Source organism: Gekko japonicus, unplaced genomic scaffold (genome assembly GCF_001447785.1).
Source record: "Gekko japonicus isolate JY-2015 unplaced genomic scaffold, Gekko_japonicus_V1.1 scaffold1007, whole genome shotgun sequence".
NCBI classification, from domain to species: Eukaryota; Metazoa; Chordata; class Lepidosauria; order Squamata; family Gekkonidae; genus Gekko; species Gekko japonicus.
The window spans coordinates 468,896-491,760 of NW_015177038.1; the positions used below are offsets into that span (position 1 = coordinate 468,896).

The following is a 22,865-nucleotide window of genomic DNA, read 5'->3' on the forward strand; positions in this document are numbered from 1 at the left end:
GGGGGGGGCGCCAGAAGGGATCCTCGCCTAGGGTGCAAAATAAGCTGGGGCCGGCCCTGGCTAGGGCAAGAGCCAGCAAGCCAGCCAGAGCTGTTAGAGAGCCATCCTCTGATCAGGAGTCTCAATGCGTGGATGAGACGATGGTGTAGGGGGGAAGGGTTCAGGTTTGTTAGGCACTGGGATACTTTTTCGAACAAGAGGGAGCTGTACAGGCGAGACGGTCTCCACTTGTCCCGAGAAGGAACCAGGCTGCTGGCGCTTACTGGTGGACCTCCTGATGGCACCTGGTATTTCTGGCCACTGTGTGACACAGAGTGTTGGACTGGATGGGCCTTTGGCCTGATCCAACATTGGCATCTCTTATGTTCTCTTATGTTCTTATGCCACTGCACATTGGGACAAAAAAGTCCCATACATTTTAGATAATAAGAGCAGGATCTTTTGGTAGTAAATATCCTGTTAAAAATCTAATTTTCAATAAGATCTTTTCCCAAAAATCTGTTACATAGGGGCAATCCCACCAGTTGTGACAAAAAGTGCCTTTAGAGCCACGTTTCCAGCATTGTGGTGATTGTGATGGGACTATATGTGAAAGCTTTGCTGGGGTAAGATACCATCTAAAAAGAATTTTGAAAGACTGTAAAGATAAATTATAATTCTTTATACATGTTTTATGGAATTCTTGAATTTTTGAATATTTGAATAGGATTTATATGGAGAAGTGATCTATCCTCCTTGAAGCGCACACTGAAATTATACTTACCAGCACACTGGGTTGATAAGTTTACTTCCTTATCTAATTGTTTAACTAACAAGCGAGAAGCTAAGAGTATGTCGGCGTCTTGGAGCTTCTAAAGCTTGCTGCTTGCTACTGTAGCTGGATTATTCATGGTACAACACTATCTATAACAACAGAATCTCTGGATGATAATTTTACTTCTTTATCACAATATTGAATAAAGAAGCTCTCCTTTAAAGTAGCAAGTTGAGATCCAGGTGCAGCAACCAGGTGCAGCAAATAATTAGCGCTGGAACGGTGAAACCGTAGTACAGCAAACACTTGCAAAGGCCCGCAAAGGTCCACAAAAGTTTTCATTTGGAAAGCAAATATTGGGATTAGGATTTGATATGGGAAAGAAACAATCCTATCCCTTTGAGAAAGAATGTGATATCTCAGTGAGCAAACAAACAAGATTGGAGGACTATTTTGACCCTAATAGATTTGCCTGCCTTGCTCACCAGGAGGAGGACACCACCCTTTCTTTGGAACAGTCTCTGATTTTAAACAATAGCACTCATGATCACCACTCTCCATCTCCAGTATGTCAGCCTAGCAAGCCTGAAGATTTGTCTTTATTGGCAACCCAAACAAACTTAATAGCTAAGACACTACAGCTAATTTACGAGAAGCTTGACAAGATAACAGCTTACTTTTCAAGGTCTGGAATGAATGACTCTCCCTTAAAGGAACTTTCTAATCAACAAAAGAACCTGAGAAGCCAAAGGGAAGATGACTGTGCGAGAGTCTTAAACTCCTGTATCTGCAGCCAATAAGAAGACTGAGAGTGCTTCTCTTATCTATGAACCAAAATGTGTGGTTGCCAACATTTTTCCCTACCAAGGGAGATATATTAACTGGTCCACTAGATGGTATGCTAGGAAACATCTAGCATTTTTCTCAAAACCAGACCATCCTCTATTGATCTTATCGAGGTTGAATGAATCCCTGGTCCATTACGTTTTGAATGCTTTTTATTGATATTTCACTCTAGTAATATTCCTACCTGTCTGTTAGCACACTGTTCTGAATATGCTAGGTCTGGGATTAATTTTCAAAGATATTTTAAGGATCACTCTGTTCATCAATTAGTTGTTCCGACTTTATGTCCATTGAAAATGAATCTAGATAATGCTAAGATTAAACAGAAAGAGATCAGCAGAACTATTGCTTTCCCTTAGATTGCTTGAAAGAGACAGCAGGGACATGTCGGGACTAGACTGCTCGTATATGAAATAGGTGTTTATTATGAACGGGCTATATTTCATTCAGCAGAGGTGAGAGTGGATCTGCACTGTCCATTACAGAGCACTGTCATAAGGTTTAGTGATGAAATAAGAATGGCGTTAAGCTACACTTTTTAAACATTTAAACTAAAATTCCTGCAAAAGGTTGCCAACAGGCATGGAGAAAAACTGAAGTAAAGAGCATTCTATTAAGCCTCTCTTAATGGGGCAGGACATTTTTTCCCAGGTGGTTGACAAAAACGCTGCAGTAGGCAGGGGTCGTTTCGTAGAAAAAGAGCTAAGGGAACTCATTAGCATAACTCATTAGCATATGCCACACCCCCTGACATCAGGGGCCCAGCGGTGGACCTGCAAGGCCGGCGGGAGTGCGAGGAAGCCCCGCTAAGGCCCTCCCTGGCCCCAGGCAGGCAGGGGTGGGGAGAGGCGGGGAGGAAGCAACTTACCCTCCCTCTTCTCCTGCCTCCTCCTGGCTGAATGAGGGCTGGAAGCGGGGCGGCCAGAAGCAGGGGGCGGGGCTTCGTCATGTGCCACGCCCCCTGCACCTCACCCGGGGGAACTGCGATCCCCCGTGATCCCCCCCCGAAATGACCTCTGGCAGTAGGACAAGCAGGCAAGAGACTTGCCTACTGTCCCTCCCCCAAATACTGATATTCAGTAGGGTTGCCAAGTCCACCTGAGGAAATTTTTTTGAGACCTGGGGGCAGTGCCTGTGGATGGGGGGGAATCTGGGAAGAGATTATGTATAGAATCTATGATATATCATAGAGTCTACCCTCTGAAGTTGCCATTTCCTTCTAGGGTTGACAGTTCTAGATTGGGAAATACCTGGAGATTTGGGGGGAGGAGCCTGAGGAGGGCAGGGTTTGGTGAGGGGAGGGACTTCAATAGGGTACAATGCCATAGAATCCACCTTGCAAAGCAGTCATTTTCCCCAAGTGAACTGCACAGGGCCATGCTAATCTTCTCTGTTTTGTTCAAATTTTAGTATATGTGCTGCCAGAGTATTCAACCCATTTAACAGCCCCCCACTATAGCAGAGCTTATTCATTAGCCCATTTCAATGTGCTACACTCTGCGGTTCTCTATGGGAGATTTCATAAAATACCATACGCTAACAGGCTATGCACACATAATCGGTGTAGGGTTGCCAAATGCTTACCTTTGTTTAGCGGGGAAGTTGGGGTCCCTGGCCGGGACATTCGCGCACGTGCATAGCATGCACGTGCTGTGATGACATAGCCCGGAAGTGACGCCATCACGCTGGGCACATCGCCGAGCAACGCTCTGGCAATTGGCCAGAAAACTCTATGGTACCATAGAGTTTTCAGGCTGATTGCCAGAGCATCGCCCGGTGAAGTGCCCAGCATGATGGTGTCACTTCCAAGCTATGTCATTACGCCAGGCATGTTGGCCCAATCTGGCCACTTGGGGGTGGGGTTCCCCTCAACGGCCAGATCTGGACTGGTGGATAGAGGGCCCTTAGAGTGGGGGAATCCCCACTCCCCGGGGGGACTTTGCAGCCCTAAATCAGTGGGACATAGAGAGCCTTGAACATTTTTTTTTGTTCTGTACTTATTAACTTGCTATATGTTCCACACTTATTGATCCCTTGTTGAGAGAGCAAGCAGGGAAATCTGATGGATGCAAAATTATTTTTTATTATCTACTCGGAACCAAATTGTGATTGAAACTGTGGCCAAATTTGTGTACCTTGCAGCTAGGAGGCGAGCAACGTATAAGCAGACAGGGCCTTGACTATTCAGACTGTTTCCTCCCTGTTATAATACGGTTGTTATGCCAATAAAGGTTGTTTGTTTGTTCCAGGTGAACTGATCTCAATCACCTGGAGATCAGTTTTTCGTAGAAAAAGAGCTACGGGAACTCATTAGCATAACTCATTAGCATATGCCACACCCCCTGACATCATAAGGCCCGACAGTGGACCTGCAAGGCCGGCGGGAGTGCGAGGAAGCCCCGCCAAGGCCCTCCCTGGCCCCAGGCCAGCAGGGGTGGGGAGAGACGGGGAGGAAGCAACTTACCCTCCCTCTTCTCCTGCCTCCTCCTGGCTGAATGAGGGCCGGAAGCGGGGCGGCCAGAAGCAGGGGGTGTGGCTTCGTCGTGTGCCCCCGCCCCCCACACCTTACCCGGGGGAACTGCGATCCCCCGTGATCCCCCCCCCGAAATGACCTCTGGTTGTGATAGTGGGGGATCTCCAACTACTCCCTGGAGTTTGGCCACTCTGTTTCCTTCAGAAGAACTGATCTTTGTAGTGGAAATCAATTGTAATTATGGGAGAATTCCAGGCCCAACCTGGATGTTGGCCACCTTAATTCAAAGTTGGACTGCCTGTGAATGTGGAAGTTCCATTCAGTCCTCATGTCTAGTAGGAACTGATAGACCTGTTCTCCATGCGTATGCTTAATCCCCTTTTTAAAAGCTGATTATGGTATGGTAATAGCCATCACAACAGCAAATCCCATCAAGTATATGCTGCATGAAGAGGTTTTGCTGTTGTTCTTTTTAATGCTGAACTGGCCATGGACAACAAGGAATCCGCTGGAAGCGGGCAAAGAGGAAAATGTACAACTAAAACCAATTTCATTGTGTTTTAATTTCTGTATTTGTTGCTCTATCCCAGTGCTCTCCTCGCTGTGGTTCTTAGTCACACTTCTAAGCTGCAGCGGCCAAGAAAGCCCACTGGCAAAATGCTTCAGAGATCCAGGTTATGAAGAATTCCTAGAGATAGCCAAGTATGGGCTGAAGAAGCCAATGCACCGTAAGCATGTGCTGATCGTGGGTGCAGGGATGGCAGGACTCAGCGCAGCCCATGTACTCACAGAGGCAGGGCACAAGGTAAGGCCCTGACTGAACTTGTGGCCACTTTTCTCAAGGAAAAATAACAACAGCCAAAATAATTATTGCATGTTATTTGTTTGCCCTAAATTCATGCTATCGTGAGTTGAGTCAGCCAGGAAAAGAGAAGAGGGCGGGATCAAAAGAGTAAATCGTCCCTGTTGCTAAGCATCAAATTGGACAAGTCAGTGGGAAATCCATGAATGAACCTTTGAGACATTTCTCTTGAGAAATACTTGTTTATTTGCTTTATTTATAACCCGCCTTTCTCTCCAGTGGGGACCCAAAATAACTTACATCATTCTCCTCTCCTCCATTTTATCCTCACAAAAATCCTGTGAGGTAGGTTAGGCTGAGTGTGTGACTGGCCCAAGGTCACCCAGCGAGATTCCATGGCAGAGTAGAGATTTGAACCTGGGTCTCCCAGATCCTAGTATGACACTCTAACAACAGCACCACAATGGCTCTCAGCCATCATGGAGGCCCATTTCAGAGTGAAGCCGTCTCTTGTGCTGTTGTGTGATTCGTGACCTCAACACACATACACACCAACCTGCTATGACTCACTAAGGGAAACACAGAAGTTGACAGAGGGACCTTTGACTCAGAAAAGGTCATGCCCCCAAAATCTTGTTGGTCTCTAAGGTGCTACTGGATTTGCTTACAGAAGTTATGTGTGTTTCCTATAAGTTTTCCCCAAGGAGTCATATAGTTCCAGGAGGTTGTTTGAGGTAAGGAAAATAGCTTGACCAGAAAAGGTTCATTCCCCCTATGACAACCTAGCCCTGTTCCCTCACTTAGATACTTGGTTTTCCCTCTATTTTTTCCTCTTCCCTTCTTTGCTGAAGATCTGTGGCTGTCCCACCCTGTGACTTAATTGTATTTTGCTGCTGGCTTGGCACAGGAACTTGAGGGAAGAGACAATATCACCCTCTTAAACTTCTGAAAATGGCACACAAGGCTTTTTTTAAAGTTCAAAAATAAATATTTTATTCAACGTAGAGGAGAAAAGGTCAGGTGAAATCTGGGGTAAAATGTCTGAGCTGAATCAAATATAACTCTGAGGTAATTAATTCTAAACACTCCAGTACAGTTTCTTGAGTTCATCTGACTCTTCAGGTTTCAGAAGGCATGGATACACTACCAAGTACCCAAATTCCTTCTCTAATCACTCCACTCTTTAGAGCTATATTCCTTTCCAACTGGGCAGGGAGTCTTTTATCTAACTAAAAGATCTATCCTTTTTTCTGGCCCAAATGGAGGTCTTCATCAATCCTGCCACTCCTCCTTGCCCAACTTCCCTGTCCTCAGTCAGTATGAAACTGTTTTCAGTCAGAGCTAAACTTTCCAAAGTCAGGGCTACATTCAAACTGTATTCTCTTCAGCAATCAGTTCCCAACTTCTTCTGCTCAACTGACGCTAACCAATCAAATTTGTTTGAGCACCCTGTCACTCAAGGCTCTCTGGCTCTGTGAGGCATTAACTCTTCACAGTCTATACAGCACTTATGAGTTTTTAAGGTGCAGTCCGTCACACCCCCATTCACTGCAGACTGATCCAGCTTGGGGAAGGGGGTTGCAGCTGACTTGGTACAGTCCAGTCACAGCTGTACCATTTCATCCGCTGTGCCTGTTTCTGAGAGGGAGACCCAAGAGTGAGGGAAGGACAGGGAATGAGAGCTGAAGATGCAATGTGAGAACCTCTATTCCCAGGACATACGGTATAGAGAGAAAAGAACCAATGCAGCCAAACAATGCTGTCAGCCAGACGCCGTTACATCAGTTTAAGGAGACAACCTGTCCTCCCTAATTGTCTCCAGATGATGGAAATGTGCCTATAAAGTACTGAGACTGAGGCATAGCAGAGTGATTTCAGCTCATACTTTATTATTCAAAAGGAGAACTTGAGATCCAGTAGCCGGGCCACAGGCCGGCTTATATCCCCGTAGCAAACCACACCCAAACACACACCCACAACCGTGATAGGCTATTTACAGTGCACCCAAGTCCCATAGGTCCCTTCTCGGATCCTAGCCATCTGATAGGTGTGCGCTAGGATCTGTTCAGGCTATTGTCTCTTGGAAGTGAAGGTTGGGCCCTTTGCATGGCCACGTGCAGACCCGACCGCGTGCACGGTCTCACTGGGTACACAACAGTGCCCAAGAGTGAGAGCTGTCAAGGAAGTAAATGTTTTCTTCTTTGGCTTCAGGTAACAGTTCTTGAAGCCAGCGGGCGGGTGGGAGGACGAGCGGAGACTTACAGAAATCAAAAGGAAGGCTGGTATGCAGATCTGGGGCCTATGCGTTTGCCTAAGGAGCACAGGTAAGACATGAGGTAACCACACTCCTCATCTGATCAACTAACAGTCATAAACCCTCTCCTGCTCTTCTACTATTGCTCTTTTCTTTATTGTTTGCCAAGCTTGTGCAGAAGAGATCTATTATCTTGGTATTGATATGCACTAGGATGGGACCCTGAATTACAACTGACCTGCAGACTACAGAGATCAGTTCCTTTGGAGAACATGGCTGCTCTGGAAGGTGGACTCTATGACATCATTCCCTGCTGAAGTCCCTCCCCTTCCCAAATCCTACTCCCCACAGGCTTCACCCTCCAAATCTCCAAGGATTTCATAACCTCGGCAACCCTAATTATGCACTCCAAAGGAAGGACTAAGACAGCATATGTGTATGATGCAGGCCTTGGGTTCTCTATCAGGATAGTTGGCTTCAGGCTGTACAGTCCAGTTCAGTAAATCAGGCAAAAGTACTTTTATTATAAAAGAAAAGGCAAGGCAATCTTGATTAACAATAATTAGATGAACAAAGGAAAATTCAACGTACTTCAATGGTTGCCAAAATACAAATACTCATTAAAATCAGCTGAAACTTATTCAAACATGGCCAGGGTCCAGCATACATGAGGGACCGCCTTTCCCCATACAGGCCCCAAAGAGCACTTCGGTCGGGGTCACAACACCGCCTAGTGACCCCAGGACCTAAAGAGGCCAGGCTTGCTGCCACAAGGGCCAGGTCCTTTTTGGTGGCGGCTCCTACCTGGTGGAATGAGCTCCCGTGTACTGCAGAGCAGTGCCGTCAGGGTGGGCTGATTAGCCATCCGGAACATCTTGGCCCATAGCACGCCCCGTTCGTCTGATCTCACTGTGATATATAACAATGAGTGAGTATTTTAATCACCGATGCATTCTGTAAGATTTAATTGTGTTTTAAGTGGTTAACTGTGTAATTTTATCGCACTTTGGGTGCCTAAATTGTTTTAATCGTGTTGTATTTTATTGCACTGTTGTGCCTATGTAAGCCGCCCTGAGCCCGCTTGCGGGGAGGGCGGAGTATAAATGTAATAAAATAAATAAATAAACTCCAAAAGGTAGGGAAAATCCTGCCCAAAAGACGTGTGCTTTTTGCTGCCCCCGCCCCCCTTTGGCTTTTATCCTTGGAAGGACCTGTTAGGACGCTACCCATCCTTCTATCCAGTCCATCTGTTAATGAAGATATCTCAGCTGTGCAGCTCTTGCGAAGCCAAGAACTGGACAGTTCCTACAATGACTTGCAAGGTCGATCCTTTCCCTCCTACCCTCATTCAGTTCTTCGGTGTTGCTGCTTACACACAAACAGGTCTCTTCCTTACACACACACCCACGCAGAAAGAGAGTGAACATCCATCTCACTTTCTTTGAGAGAAAACAAAGAAGACATAAGTTCAAAACAATTCATGTTATTCCCCATCTTATCAGCTAGGCGTTGTCTTATCATTTTATTCTACTTCAGCAAAACACCTTGAGAGGGAGTCAGCTAATACATTTTCTTTTCCCTTAATATATTTAACATCAAATGAAAAATCTTGTAGGGATAATGCCCATCTCAAAATCCTGGCATTAGTCTCTTTCATCTTGTGGATGAAGACCAATGGACTGTGAAATGTCTCCATCTGAAAGTGTGCCCCCCTCAAATATGTCTTATGCTTATTTAACCCCCATACTACTCCCAAGGCTTCCTGCTCAATAACACTGTATTTCTGCTCCCTGGGCAATAGCTTGCGACTCAGGCATACTACCAGATGGAGGCAATCATCTTGCCCTTTCTGCCATAGAACCACACCCAAGCCATACCGGCTGGCATCAGTGTGCATGATGAACTCCTGGGAATAGTCTGGTGGTTTGAGGACTGGGGCTTTTACAAGCCTCCTCTTTAGTGTGTTGAAAGCTCTTTGACACTCAGGTGTCCAGGGCACTCTCCCACATATCCTTTTTTTACATAAATTGGTGGCTGGTGCTGTATGATGTGAGAAGTTAGAAATAAATCTCCTATAGAATCCACACACCCCTAGGAAATTCAGCACCTGCTTCTTGGTGGTTGGAATTGGACAATTAACAATGACATCTAATTTTGCTGTGTGTGGCACTATCTTCCCTCTCCCTAATTGGTGGTCCAAGTACACAACTGAGCTATTGGCTATTTGGCATTTTGAAGGCTTAATAGTTAATCCTGCCTCTTGAATTCTTGTAATACGACTCTTAGATGGTCTAAATGCTGTGACCAGGATTAACTGGTCACTGCAATATCATCCTGGTAGCTTCCTGAGAAATCTAATCCCTGTAGCACCTTGTCCATTGATCTCTTGAACATCTTACTGGCAGAGTTGATTCCAAATGGGAGCAAGTGAAATGGAATTTACCCATAAAACATGAAAAAGCTGTTCTATCCCTAGCTCTTTCCATTAGCGGTAACTGCCAAAACCCAGATGTGAGATCCAAGTTATGATATACTATGCATTCACAATCCTTTCCAGGACCTCTTCTCGATTTGGTGCTGGATATTGATCGGTTTTACACAATTGGTTTAACCTTCTATAATCTACACACAATTGGTATTCTGGGGGGGGTCTCCTTCAAGTAGCTTCTTTTTAGGAACTATTACAAGATTACTGATCCACTCCGAAGTGCTAGGCTCTATGACTCTCATCTTAAGCATTTTCTGTATCTCCTTCCTCACTAGCTCCCTGATTGGCCCTCTGATGGGATATGGATTGCACTTGATCGGTGGATGCTCCCCTGTATCTAAATCATGACTGATTAGATCAGTTCTCCCTGGGCGATTTGTGAACAGGGTTGCAAAGTCTTGCAACACATCTTTCAATTGCCTTTGCTGTTCTGCTGTCAACGTCTCATTAATAGGAATATTTCCCAGTCCCTCTTTCTTTCCATTCTCTGCCACTAAATCAGGGATGTCAAAATCTTCCTAAATCCAATTTCCCCTAACAATAGCTGTACCTTACGACTGACAAAACAATTTAAATTAATGTGCACCAACAAGGTCCCTCTTTCTGAATCCTCCACTTGATAATTTCCATCACCACAGCTTTTCAGTACTTTGAATGGCCCACTCCACCTCAGATCGAATTTCCTCACGCCTTCTGGTTTCAGCAACAAAGCCAGGTCTCCCTCCTGTAGCTGCCTGGACCTGGCTGATTTATCAGAATACCATTTCTGCTTTTGCCTGTCCTCCACCATCACCTCATGAGCTGTTTGTCTTACACTCTGCAAGACCCCTTTGTAGATTTGAAAAATACTCTGTGGCAGGCTGGGGCATCTCTGAGGCCCAAAACCTTTTCCAGTTCACTATTAACAATTCCAGAACTCCAGGCAGCTTCCTAACAAATACCATCTCATTAGGAGAATACCCTAGTCCCAACGAGGGGTATGGATAAACATATGGAGCAGAGGTCCATCCGTGGCTATTAGCCACATGGTATAGGTAGGAACTCTAGGTCTGGGACAAGTGATGCTCTGTATTCTTGGTGCTTGGGGGGGGGGGGACAGTGGGAAGGCTTCTAGTGTCCTGGCTCCACAGGTAGAGTTCCTGATGGCACCTGGTATTTTTGGCCACTGTGTGACAGAGTATTGGACTGGATGGGCCATTGGCCTGATCCAGCATTGGCTTCTCTTATGTTGTTACCATTGCCACTTGAGTGACCTGTGTTTGCACTATCCATGGGGGGGGGGGAGATAGAGAAGCTCCCTCTTATCTGCCTCATAGTCCTGTCACTCAAAATTCAGCTTTTCAACTTGGTACTAAATGCTCAGAGTTTTGTATCTTTCTAATCTTTCGGCTTTGGTTCATGATTTCCTTCTTTCTCCTCTCAGGATTGTCCGTGAATACATAAAGAAGTTTGGCCTGAAGCTGTCTGAATTCGTTCAGTATGATCCAAATACCTGGTATTTTGTAAACAACATCAGAAAGAGAGCCTGGGAAGTCAGAGAAAAGCCCAGCATCTTGGGATATCACCTGAAACCGGAAGAAGAAGGCAAATCTGCTGGGCAGTTATATCGTCATGCCGTCAAAAAGGTCTGGATCTTTTAAAATATTTTAAAAGAATAAATAGATAAATAATAAAGCATTCTTATAAATATAAATGTGTATACAGTATCCACAATATTAAGAATCCATAAAAGCTTAGAAAATTACGTCAAAGTAGATTCAGCCATCATAATCATAGTAGAGAATATAGCAATGCAGAATTATTCACAGGAAACAATCTCAAAAAAGTGATTAAATACATTATTAAAGACATTCTAGTACCACCTTCTCTATTATGTTCACTGGAATGTACTGATTCCAGAGTGTCATAAAAGAAGATCAGGTTCAGTCATTACAGACCAAACACTACCTAATCACTGTATTTTTCTAGAGTTACTTGATGCTTCCACATTTGAACTAATGTCATTTTGTCTGTGATAATAGTGTTCTTTTACTCTGTATTACACCAATTCCAGCAAATATGTCATCAGAGAAAAGAGGTGTCTAGGGAGGGTGGAGTTTGGGGAGGGGCCACAAACCAGATACGCCATAGAGTCCAAAGCAGCTACGGTATATTCTCCAGGGGGACAGATCACTGTCATCGGGAGATCAGTTGTAATTCCAGGAGATCTCCATGTCCCACCTATCCCCCTCCCATCTAGATTTATAATCCCAATTTATTTCAGATTCCTGAAAGTGAGAGTACACTTTGGCCTTAAAGTTCTTGTGCAGAGCTGGAGCTGGATTGGAGCTCTTAAGAGCTGTACTACAACCACTGCAAAGGTGGAATAGGAGGGCAGGGCAGCAGCCCCTCAGTGGAGAAGAGAGCAGGACACGGGGCTTACCCCCAGCTTCAGAGGCAAGGCGGCAGTTGGTGCAGTTTTGGTGCTGGGCCTCCTCAGGGCTGGCTGCAGAACCAGGTGGGCAAGCTGGCAACACCATGGCTTCAAGCCCTGGCAGGCCATAAACTGAAGTCCTGCCTCCACATCCTAATGGATGGCCCTCCCTTTACATGCCTAGCACCAGCTACCTTTCTTCTCACAGACCGTTTCGCTTGCTTGGTTTGGATTTCTTCTGTACCTGTTTTATAACAAAACTCTTAACTGTAAAGCCATAGAGTTGGAAGGCGCCAACAGCCAGTCTAGATCAAATCCCTCGCCAAGGACTGGGTCATCTACAATCCCTTAAAGACCAAATCTTACAATCTGGTACACACCCCCTAGGGTTGCCAACTCCAGGCTGGGGGAATTACTGGAGATTCTGGGGGTGGAGCTGTTAGCCGAATTGCTCTTTAGGAGAGGCAATTGGAACAGTTTATTAATCGGGATCTTGATCAATGTATACGCAGGATGGGCTAAGCCGTTACGTTTCAATGAAGAGGCGAAACAAAAGTTAAAATAAATCTTTCTTTACTGAATATATAGTTCAACCACACAAGAGTGATAATAAAAACCACACAGGCATACAAGAACTAAGAAAACAAGTAAGATATCAGCACAGTCGCATGAGCAGGAGTATCGTTGGTGGGTTATATTTACCAAATAGCGTGGCTCAGCTCCGAAAACTTCCAGCGGGATGGGAGGGCGGAAGGGGTGGAAAATGGGGTAGAAAACACGTGAATCCAGACCAGCCGGGAACACGTGGATTGACCTTAGCTGCAGACTAAGGCGAAGCGGTAATCGGGAGTTTGGTATAGCAAGTGGGACAAGAGAGGTTTTAGCAGACAGAGAGAGGTCGTTGGTATGAAGGAGGGTAGGTAGGTCTCTTGGCTCTGTGCAAGATGTTTTAAGGGCTCGGCTGCGAGGGGAGGGGGTGGGCTCAAACAGATTACTAGGTAGCCCGACCCCTAAGGTCAGTGATTGGCTATGGGGTCAATTTCCAATCTATCGATTAACTAAAGGGGAGGTGTCTAGGCGGGGGCGAGAGGTACGTGCTGTGTCACCAGTAGCGCTGACGTGATGGTTGCTATGTGGAATGGACTTTTATTGTTAGTCTGGCACGGGAGGACTTCTTTTGTTAAGCTTGTCAGGTGAAGACATTCGGTCTGGGCTAGGCTTGATGAGCTTCGGGGTGGTGATCAACCTTAATGTTTGTATACATAAAGAGCTTAACGACTCTGGAGACCTTGCTGGCTAGGTGATGATCATCCTATGCAGCTGGCATTGTCTTTGCTTGTCCCCTGGTTGAACCCTGTGTTCCATAGTTTCTTCACTAGCCCGCTCTGTGTTAAGTTTATGTTCATAAGCATAACTCATAACATAGTCCAAAATGGATGCCTCTGGTAACAGAGCCTGGGGACAGCAGGGTTTGAGAGGGGAGGGACCTCAGCGGGGCATAATGCCATGGAGCCCATCCTCCAAGCAGCCATTTTCTCCGGGGGGACTGATCTCTGAAGTCTAGATCTCTAGTTCCCATATGGCAAGTCATACCTCCTACACTCATAGCCATTCGGGAGGGGGGGGATGCCCACTGGTTGGATCCTCCTGAAGGGTTTGAAAGGGGTAAAGTCATTTGGGGTAAATTCATATATTCCTGACTCTTGCTAGTCAGTTTGTCTCCGGGGAATCATACACATACTCCTTTACTCCTTAACATTATCTTTTCTTTTGAGTCTGACTTTTTCTTGATGTTCCCCCCAGGTTGTAGAAGAGGTGCAGAGGACGAACTGCAGCCACGTGTTTAAAAAATATGACCCCTACTCAACCAAGGTAAAGGAAGTCTCCCAAAAGCTACAGTTCTAACTTTTGAAGTGCAAAGAACCAGCCATGGAGAATGAGAGTGCAGTGGGGAATACTTATGCCATACATGGAGCCCTTCTCCAGAATCAAGTCCAAAATAGGTGTTTATTGATTTGTTTTGAAATAGAAAAAGCGGTGGTTTTGATTGGATAAGTCAACAGCTTTTGAGAACTTTATGTCCAATGGGATGGAGAGCCTGCCTGTTGTTCTAGGGAATATGCTTCTCACTTTGAGAAGAAAAGGACTAGAGTTCAAAATCACAGACAAAATACTATGCCCAAAGAGAAGGATCCACCACATATTCTGGGGAGAGGGCACGGCTCAATGGCAGGGTGCATGCCATGGGTTGAAGAAGACAGCTTAATTTGAAAGTGCATCAGAAAATTGCTCCATTATGGCACAAAAGTGACAAAAAATGGGTATTGAAATTTGAATCCCACCAATATTTGTGGCTTGATATAATGGGTGTTGGAGGTGACTATGTTTGGCAGTACATCCTTTGAACTTCGTAATGCAAAAAGGCACTGCTGTGCTGTGCACTATTGGTGCCACACATGTGGCTCAGGCAGCTGGTCCTAACTGCTGTCCTCAGTATCTCTAAAGAACCTCAGTTGGGAAAGACCTTTCTCCACCTGAGACCCTCAAGAACCACAGCCAATCAGAATACACAGTCCTGATACTGATGGCCCAATGGCTCTGCGACCTTGTATGCACATGTTTCTGTGTGAATATGTAGTCTACATCCACTTCAGAATAGACATAAGAACATAAGAGACGCCAATGTTGGATCAGGCCAAAGGCCCATCCAGTCCAACACTCTGTGTCACACAGTGGCCAAAAATACCAGGTGCCATCAGGAGGTCCTCCAGTGGGGCCAGTACACCAGAAGCCCTCCCACTGTTGCCCCCCCCCAAAGCACCAAGAAGACAGAGCATCACTTGCCCCAGAGCCCCTATCTATACCTTGTGGCTAATAGCCACTGATGGACCTCTGCTCCATATGCTTATCTGATTCCCTTTTGAAACCGTCCATGCTTGTAGCCGCCACCACTTCCTGTGGCAGTGAATTCCATGTGTTAATCACTCTTTGGGTGAAGAAGTACTTCCTTTTATTCATTCTAACCCGACCACTCAGCAAATTCATTGAGTGCCCACGAGTTCTTGTACTGTGAGAAAGGGAGAAAAGTACCTCTTTCTCTACCTGCTCTATCCCATGCATAATCTTATAAACCTCAATCATGTCACCCCTCAGTCTCCAAGCTAAAGCGCCCTAAGCGCTTTAACCTTTCCTCATAGGGAAAGTGTTCCAACCTTTTTATCATTCGAGTTGCCCTTTTCTGTACTTTTTCCAAAGCTATAATATCCTTTTTAAGGTGTGGGGACCCGGAGGCAAAAAATGCATTTAGCTTCTCAGCCATTTCCCTATCATCCTTCAGTACTCCTTTTACCCCTTGGTCATCCAAGGGCCCCACTGCCTCCCTGGCTGGTTTCCTGTTTCTAATGTATTTGAAGAAAGTTTTATTGTTGGTCTTTACATTTTTTGCTATATGCTCCTCATATTCCCTTTTTGCATGCCTGACCACAGACTTGCATTTTATTTGCCATAGCCTGTGTTCTGTTTTATCAGCCTCACTGTGACTAGCTTTCCACCGCTTAAAGGAATCCTTTTTACCTTTTACAGCTTCCATTACTTTGTTTGTTAACCATGTAGGCTTTTTCTTATACCTGTTTGTGCCTTTCCTAACCTGCGGAATATATTTTATTTGAGCTTCTAGAATTGTAGTTTTAAACAGTTTCCAAGCTTCCCCAATGGTTTTGACCCTTTCTACTTTTCCCTTCAGTTTCCTCCCCACATGTCCCCTCATATCAGAAAAATTACCCCTTTTAAAGTTAAAAGTGGTTGTGTGAGTCTTTTTGGCCAATTCCCTATTTGTACAAATGTTGAACTCAACAACATTATGATCACTGTTCCCAAGCGGTGCAATCACTTTTACATCTCTCACCAGGTCTTGAGTGTTACTTAGGACCAAATCAAGGATCGCCTCTCCCCTGGTAGGTTCCATGACCATCTGCTCCATAGCACAGTCATTTAGAGTGTCTAGAAACTCAATCTCTTTCTCTCGACTAGAACACATATTGACCCAATCAATGTGTGGGTAGTTAAAATCACCTATTACGACACAGTGTTTTTGTCTAGCTGCTATCTTTAATTCATTCATCATTTTATAATCCTCCTCTATCTTTTGATCCGGTGGGCGATAACAAACTCCCAGTGTTAAGTTTCCTTTTGGCCCCCCTATTTCAACCCACAGAACTTCAAGAAGCGAATCCAATTCTCTTAGCCTCTCGATCTTTCTGGACTTTATACCCTCTCTGACATACAGAGCCACCCCACCTCCAACCCTTCCCCCCCTATCCTTCCGATATAATATATAACCGGGAATCACTCTATCCCATTGATTTTCCTCATCCCACCAAGTTTCTGAAATACCCACAATGTCTATTTTTCCCTCCAACACCAAGCACTCCAACTCCCTAGGACACTTCTAGAATTTGTATAGAAACAGCTATAATTTCCCATACAAGTTAAGCCTGCAACCTTCCTCTTGCTATCTCGAGACCTTGTCAGGCAGTCCATGTCACTAGCCATGGTCTCAGTGGACAATTTCAATCCACCTCCCTGTAGAAAAGCAACAGGTACCCCCTCATCTCTCTGAGATGAGCCAACCCAAACCAGAGACTTTTCATCTCCTGTCGGCTTTCCCCCAATATTCTGTTTAAAAACTGCTCTGCCACCTTTTTGATTTTAAGCGCCAGCAGCCTGGTTCCTTCTTGGGAAAAGTGGAGACCGCCTCGCCTGTACAGCTCCCTCTTGTTCCAAAAAGCATCCCAGTGCCTAACAAACGTGAAACCTTCCCCCCTACACCATCGTCTCATCCACGCATTGAGACTCCTGATCTGTGCCTGTCTCTCCAGCCCTGCGAGTGGAACAGGTAGCACTTCTGAGAAGGCTACCTTGGAGGTCCTGGACCTAAGTTTCCTCCCCAGCAGCCTAAATTTCTCCTCCAGGACCTTACGACTGCATTTCACCACATCGTTGGTGCCAACCAACGTTAGGAAGTGACCTTCCTTTCACCACCCCTTTCTTCTTTGCCAATCAAGCTGCTGGCCTAAGTTTAACACTGTCTGAAGCAAATAAATACCATTTCTAACAAAATGACTTACACACTCATTAAAAAAGAATCTGTGACTAAATGAGGAAGTGCCATTTGGGAATTTGGGAAGAATTATGAGGAAATGTGAAATAAGAAATGAGATTTGTTAAGTGGAATAATAGTCTCAGGGCCAGGGAAATAGCAATCCTTACGTAGTCCAGTGGTACCAACAACAATTCTTTATTACAGTCATGGACCAGTATAATAGAAAACAAATAAGTACAGATAAGGGAACAATAAAATTATAAAATGGCACAATAAAAATAAAATATTAAATGGCATTTAAAATTATAAATAGGAATCTAAAAACTTTAAAATACAGAAATGATAAAATCGATATTTAAGATCAGAAATTAGATTTAGGCCTATCTGTACTTTTTCTCTTTCCTAGTTTGGTATGCCAACCAACCAAATTTGGCAACTATCCTGGTCAGCTTTTGATTATCTCCTGCCAGCATAATTGACAAAAGTATCCTTCTATTACAACCTGGAAAGGAGTTAACTATAGGCTTAATCAAAACTTCCCTAATATTATGATATATAATAAAATCGAAAATTACATGTTCCAATGTTTCATCAGTTCCCATCCCACATATACAACTTTTCTTCAATGATCTAGTAAATCTGGCCTCCATTATGGCTGAGGGTAAGGCGTTGTATCGTAGTAGGGTAAAAATTCTTCTATGATTGCTGATATCTAAATAGTTGATATAAGGTCTCAAAACTATCTTGTTAAGTGTACCTACATCAAATACAGGGCTCCTAATCCTGCTCACGTCCATCTGTCATTCCACATCTAATAATCTTTGTTTTACAACAGATCTAGCCTGATCATGTCCCAAAGACAGTATAAACTGTTTTGAAAAACCATAACAGAACAGTTTATCTTCTATATTTTTTCGCCATAAAGGAACAAAGTTATCTTGCATCATAGTATGGGAAAGGCCAGTGGGTAAAAAAATCAGTTTTAACCAGTAATGAAAGGCAGCAATCCACAATCTTGCCTCCACCATAACCAAGCCAGCCTCTAAGCGGACTGCAGCATTTGAAACACTTGTCCAGTGGTACCAATAGGGGTCATTTTGTAGAAAAAGAGATTCAGGAGCTCATTAGCATAACTCATTAGCATAACTCATTTGCGTATGCCACACCCCATGACATCACCGGAAGTGTGTCAGAAGGCAACTCCCACCGCTCAGGCTCCACTGGACTGTTTTGGATTGCTAACTATTGAGGGACGTGCAGATCTGTCCTCGCAGAGGAGGGAGAGCTTGTACCTGAATAAAACTTGGTCTTAAAGGTGCCACTGGACTGCTTCTTGCTCTGACTGAGGGCTGCTGGAAGCAGGGGGGTGGCTTGTTGCATGTGCCCGCTACCCTGGGCTCTTTACTGGCGGAGCTTCACTCCTGTGCACTCCTACAGGAAATGACCCCTGGGTACCAAGAATCTCAATACACAACATCAAGTATCTTTATGCACACATACAGGCAGGCAGGCAGGCAGGCAGGCAGGCAGACAAACAAACATGGTCATGTTCCTTCCAAGTGTGAGGTTCTAAGAATATGATATCTGTTTTCATCCAAAGATCTGCTTATCCCTCATCTGGCTGAGATTTCCCCACTGGTAATATATTCTCAAACTGTCCTTCAAAGCCACAACAACTATAAGTTGTCATTTAAAAACAAATTCCTAAAAGTTAAAAAACTTGGGATGCCATATTGTATATCGCTAATAAACTGGATGGTTCATGACAATCATAAAAACAATGAAACCAGGGCCATCCATAAACAAGACATGGATTTCTGCATAGGGCTCTCTCCAGATATACAGAAAAATACTATTTTGGAAATGAACCAACAGGGGGGAAATGGCCTCCTAATTCCAGATTGTTCTAGGTGCAGCATAATCTTTTTTTCACTTGGCATTCCCTCAGTGTTCTCTCCATCCTCCCCATTGTTTTATCCCTTGTTTTTATCTTTTGTAATGTTTAGCTCTGGTTTTAACTTGTTTGAATGATGTATTTGTGTGCTGGTTTTAATGGTTTTAAGATAATATTTTAATTTGTATGTTTTAATTTGTTAGCCACCTTGGTGATCCTACAGGGACAGAAATGTTGACTTTTAGTAGGGTTCAATCACGACACAACACACAAAGATTTCTTGAAGCTGCAGACCAGCTCTGTCTCTCTGTCTGTCTCTCTCTGTACCAAACTGTTCCGAGCTGACAGGCTGCGCAGTGTTTTATTTTAGAGGGAAAAACAAGCCTACACTTTGCACAGTGAAATTGTTACTTTTTAGGAGCTTCTACTAGAAACACAGAATGTTCTTCTCACAGCCAGATTATCTTTGAATGTTGCAAAGCTTTTGTGCTCTCTGTAATTCATTATGTTCTTAGAGTAATTTAGCAGCTCATGCAGAATCAGAAAACCCTATGCTTTTTGCCAAACCAATCTCCCGGCAATCTCCCGGTGAGAACTTGAACTTTGACCTGGGGAGCCTGAACTTTGACCTGGGCATGCCTCGCAGGATTTTGTTCAGACCCCACACAGAAAGGTGGGGTAAAAACTTTGTTAATAATAATAACAACGTTGGAAGCAATTGAGAGTCAGTTAAATAGGAAAGCAATGGAAAGAATTTGAGGGAATTGACTTGTTGAAGTCCCTGAAAGCTTATGGAATCCTTAAGGGAGGAGATTTTGGTAGCTGGGGGATTTCCAGTTTGTTCCCATCTCAAGTTCCCTCTTAGATATTAAATTTGGTGCTTGCTTGGCAAAATCAATGTAATTAAGTATCTGCAATTCTGCATACATCATGCATACTGTTTGGTTAAATCTCATGTGAAAAATGACTTGGACACTCATCAGACCTGGGACTCTCTTTTCCTTTAACAGCAATATTTAATCGAGGTGGGAAACATGAGCCAAGGAGCTGTCCAGATGATTGGAGACTTGCTAAACCATGATGCCGGTTATTACCAGTCCTTCATTGAAAGTTTGAAAGCGGAAATCTCCAGTTTTTTCAAGGGGTAAGCAAATGCACCTTGCTGGGGAAACTGGGAAGGATTAATCCTAGCTGACAGAAAACTTAGTCATTCGGACTTGGTGAGCAATTTCCAGTGCTGCAATTATATGGCACATGTCCAAGAAAACCCTTATTGAAGCCAATATAAATCAATTCACCAAGAACAAGACATCTTTACCATAGAGATTTATTTATTTATTTGCAATATTTGTAGGCCCACCTTTCTACACCCCAAAATGGTACCCACGGTACCCTGAACGTCTGGTTCCGAATTGAAAGTTTTAACCTATCAAGAGTTATCATGATATGGATAGGACAGAGGCTGGGAAGCTGCTTTGCCTTCGTATTTCTATGAATCTGTGTACTTTTTACCTCACTCTGATTAATTTACATAGGGTCCCACTCAGTTTGGGAACAGTGTACAGCAGTGAATTTCTTCACAGACATGAGTTTCTTCCCTTTCCTAACTTCATCTACACTACAGACATAAATGCATGGCAGTTAGGAGGGGTAGTAGCTAGTGTGCTGGACTTTGAACAGAGTGATGGGAGGTTCAGATTGTTCCTGAAACCCTGAAACTCATTGGGTGATCTTGGGCCAATCAGCTCATTGGGTGATCCGGAGCCAGCCTACCTCACAGGGGTTGATTCCCCCCCCACTCCCACTTAGAAAGAAAAAAATGTACTCAGTGTTGGGATAAATATGGGCCACTTTATTGACTATTTAAGGCCATAGAGTCCACCCTTCAGAGCAGCCATTTTCTCCAGGGGAGCTGGAGTGGTGGGGTTGCGTGATGGAGTGAGCTCCCGTCTCTGGCCCCAGCTCCTGCCAACCTAGTAGTTCAAAAACAAGAAATTGCAAGTAGATAAATAGGTACTGCTTCAGTGGGAAGGTAACAGCATTCCGTGGGCCTTGGTGTTTAGTCATGCCGGCCACATGACCATGGAGAAGTCTTCAGACAGCACTGGCTCTTCAGCTTGGAAACTGAGATGAGCACTGCCCTCTAGAGTCAGATTCAACTGGCTTTCGAGCAAGGGAAACCTTTACCTTTTTAATATAGAGCTATCCGGGCTGTTATCATCAAGAGCCCCAGATAAATCTGAAGGCTGGTACATAAGGTTTTTCACTGAACAACTCTCCATTGCGTTGGATCCAAACGAGCCCCAAGAGCCATAACAAACAACAACAAAAAACAAAACAAAAAAACCCATGCAATGTAAAAAAACATCATTCAGTAATTAGATATTCAGGAGGTCCTGCGAAAAACTGAGATTATATTTTCCATAAAGTCCATAAGAAAGTGATTGTTCTGCCCGGGGCAGACTTAACTGATATTAGAGGACTTCCTACTTTCCCACAGCAGAGGCCTACGATTTCAATAACAGTTCCTTCTCTCAAGGCGGTGAAGAGGTCTTGCCTCTAGAGCACACTAGTGTAGGGCGGGAAGTATTGTGAAGAGGCCCCTCTGTCTATTTCCAACCTGTTTATTCGAGTTTTCTTTTGTCTTGCAGCTATGATGAAATATCAGGAGGCATTGATCTACTGCCAAGAGCCATTTACAAAACCATTTCAGAACGGGTGTTCTTGAATGCCAGAGTGGTCAGGATAAAACAAAGGAACGGCACTGTTACTGCAGTATATAAAACACTGAACCAATCATTGTCAAGTGTGACGGCCGACTACGCCATCCTCACCCCTACAACAAAGGCCACCCGGCGCATCGATTTTGATCCACCCCTCTCACTGGACAAATCAGATGCCTTGCGAGCCGTCACCTACAGGAGCGCCACCAAGGTCTTCCTTGGTTGCTCCAAGAAGTTCTGGGAAGCTGATGGCATTCGTGGCGGGATGTCTGTCACCGATCGTCCATCCCGATTCACCAACTACATTGCCCATAATTTCTCCAGCGGCTTTGGGGTTCTCTTGGCTTCCTATGTCAACAGCGGTGACTCTGATTTTTTCTTGCCCCTCAGCCAAGAAGACATCATTAATGTCATCCTGGATGACCTCTCAGTCATCCATCAGCTGCCTAAAGAAGAGATACAAAGTATCTGTAGCTCCTCAGTGATAAAACGATGGAGCCTGGATCCGTACGCCATGACTGGCATCACTCGGTTCACCCCCTACCAGTATACAGAGTATATTCAACCTCTTCGCAAGCCAGAAGGTAGACTCTATTTCGCTGGGGAGCACACCACTGTGTACCATGGTTGGATAGATAGTGCAATGGGGACAGGACTGAGAGCAGCAAGAGCTATCAATTTCTTGTGTGGGGAAGCACTCCCAGGTCATCAAACCAACTAAGAAAAATTAACTTTTACAACAGATCTGCAAGAGAATAAATATCTGTTGAGAACTTCGACCCAGTCTAAGTCAAGTTTTCCTGTGGTGTTTGCAGGTGGCAACGAAACAAAATGTGATCCAAAGCAAGCACCCTCTTGCCAAAGGGGATCCTACTTTGCCACAGAAAGAGAACCTTTCCGCTCCAGCTTCCAAATAAGACACACACAGAGATTCAGAACACTCCCATGTTTCTGTAACACAGCAATGAAGTAGTCTTTGTAAAAGTATATGTGTACGTATCATTTTTTTTTCTCTCTCTCTCTCTGATATGAAAGGATCATAAGTGTGATGCCCCCATCGGTGCGTGAGCAAGCTGGGGGAGGTCAGTAAAGTGCATGTGGACAACATGAATGCCTG

At 44.5% G+C, this 22,865-nt stretch overlaps 1 protein-coding gene across 1 annotated transcript in view; it reads left to right on the forward strand.

Moving 5' to 3' along the window:
- LOC107124516 (L-amino-acid oxidase-like) overlaps positions 1–22,484 on the forward strand; it is a 32,307-nt gene extending 9,823 nt beyond the window's left edge. The window contains exons 2-7 of the mRNA XM_015427997.1: positions 4,664–4,878; positions 7,087–7,199; positions 11,041–11,242; positions 13,834–13,902; positions 20,036–20,169; positions 21,677–22,484. Of these exons, the coding sequence (XP_015283483.1) occupies positions 4,664–4,878; positions 7,087–7,199; positions 11,041–11,242; positions 13,834–13,902; positions 20,036–20,169; positions 21,677–22,469 (1,526 nt within the window). The 3' untranslated portion in view covers positions 22,470–22,484. The remainder of the gene's footprint in view (positions 1–4,663; positions 4,879–7,086; positions 7,200–11,040; positions 11,243–13,833; positions 13,903–20,035; positions 20,170–21,676) is intronic.
- Positions 22,485–22,865: the final 381 nt, after the last annotated feature.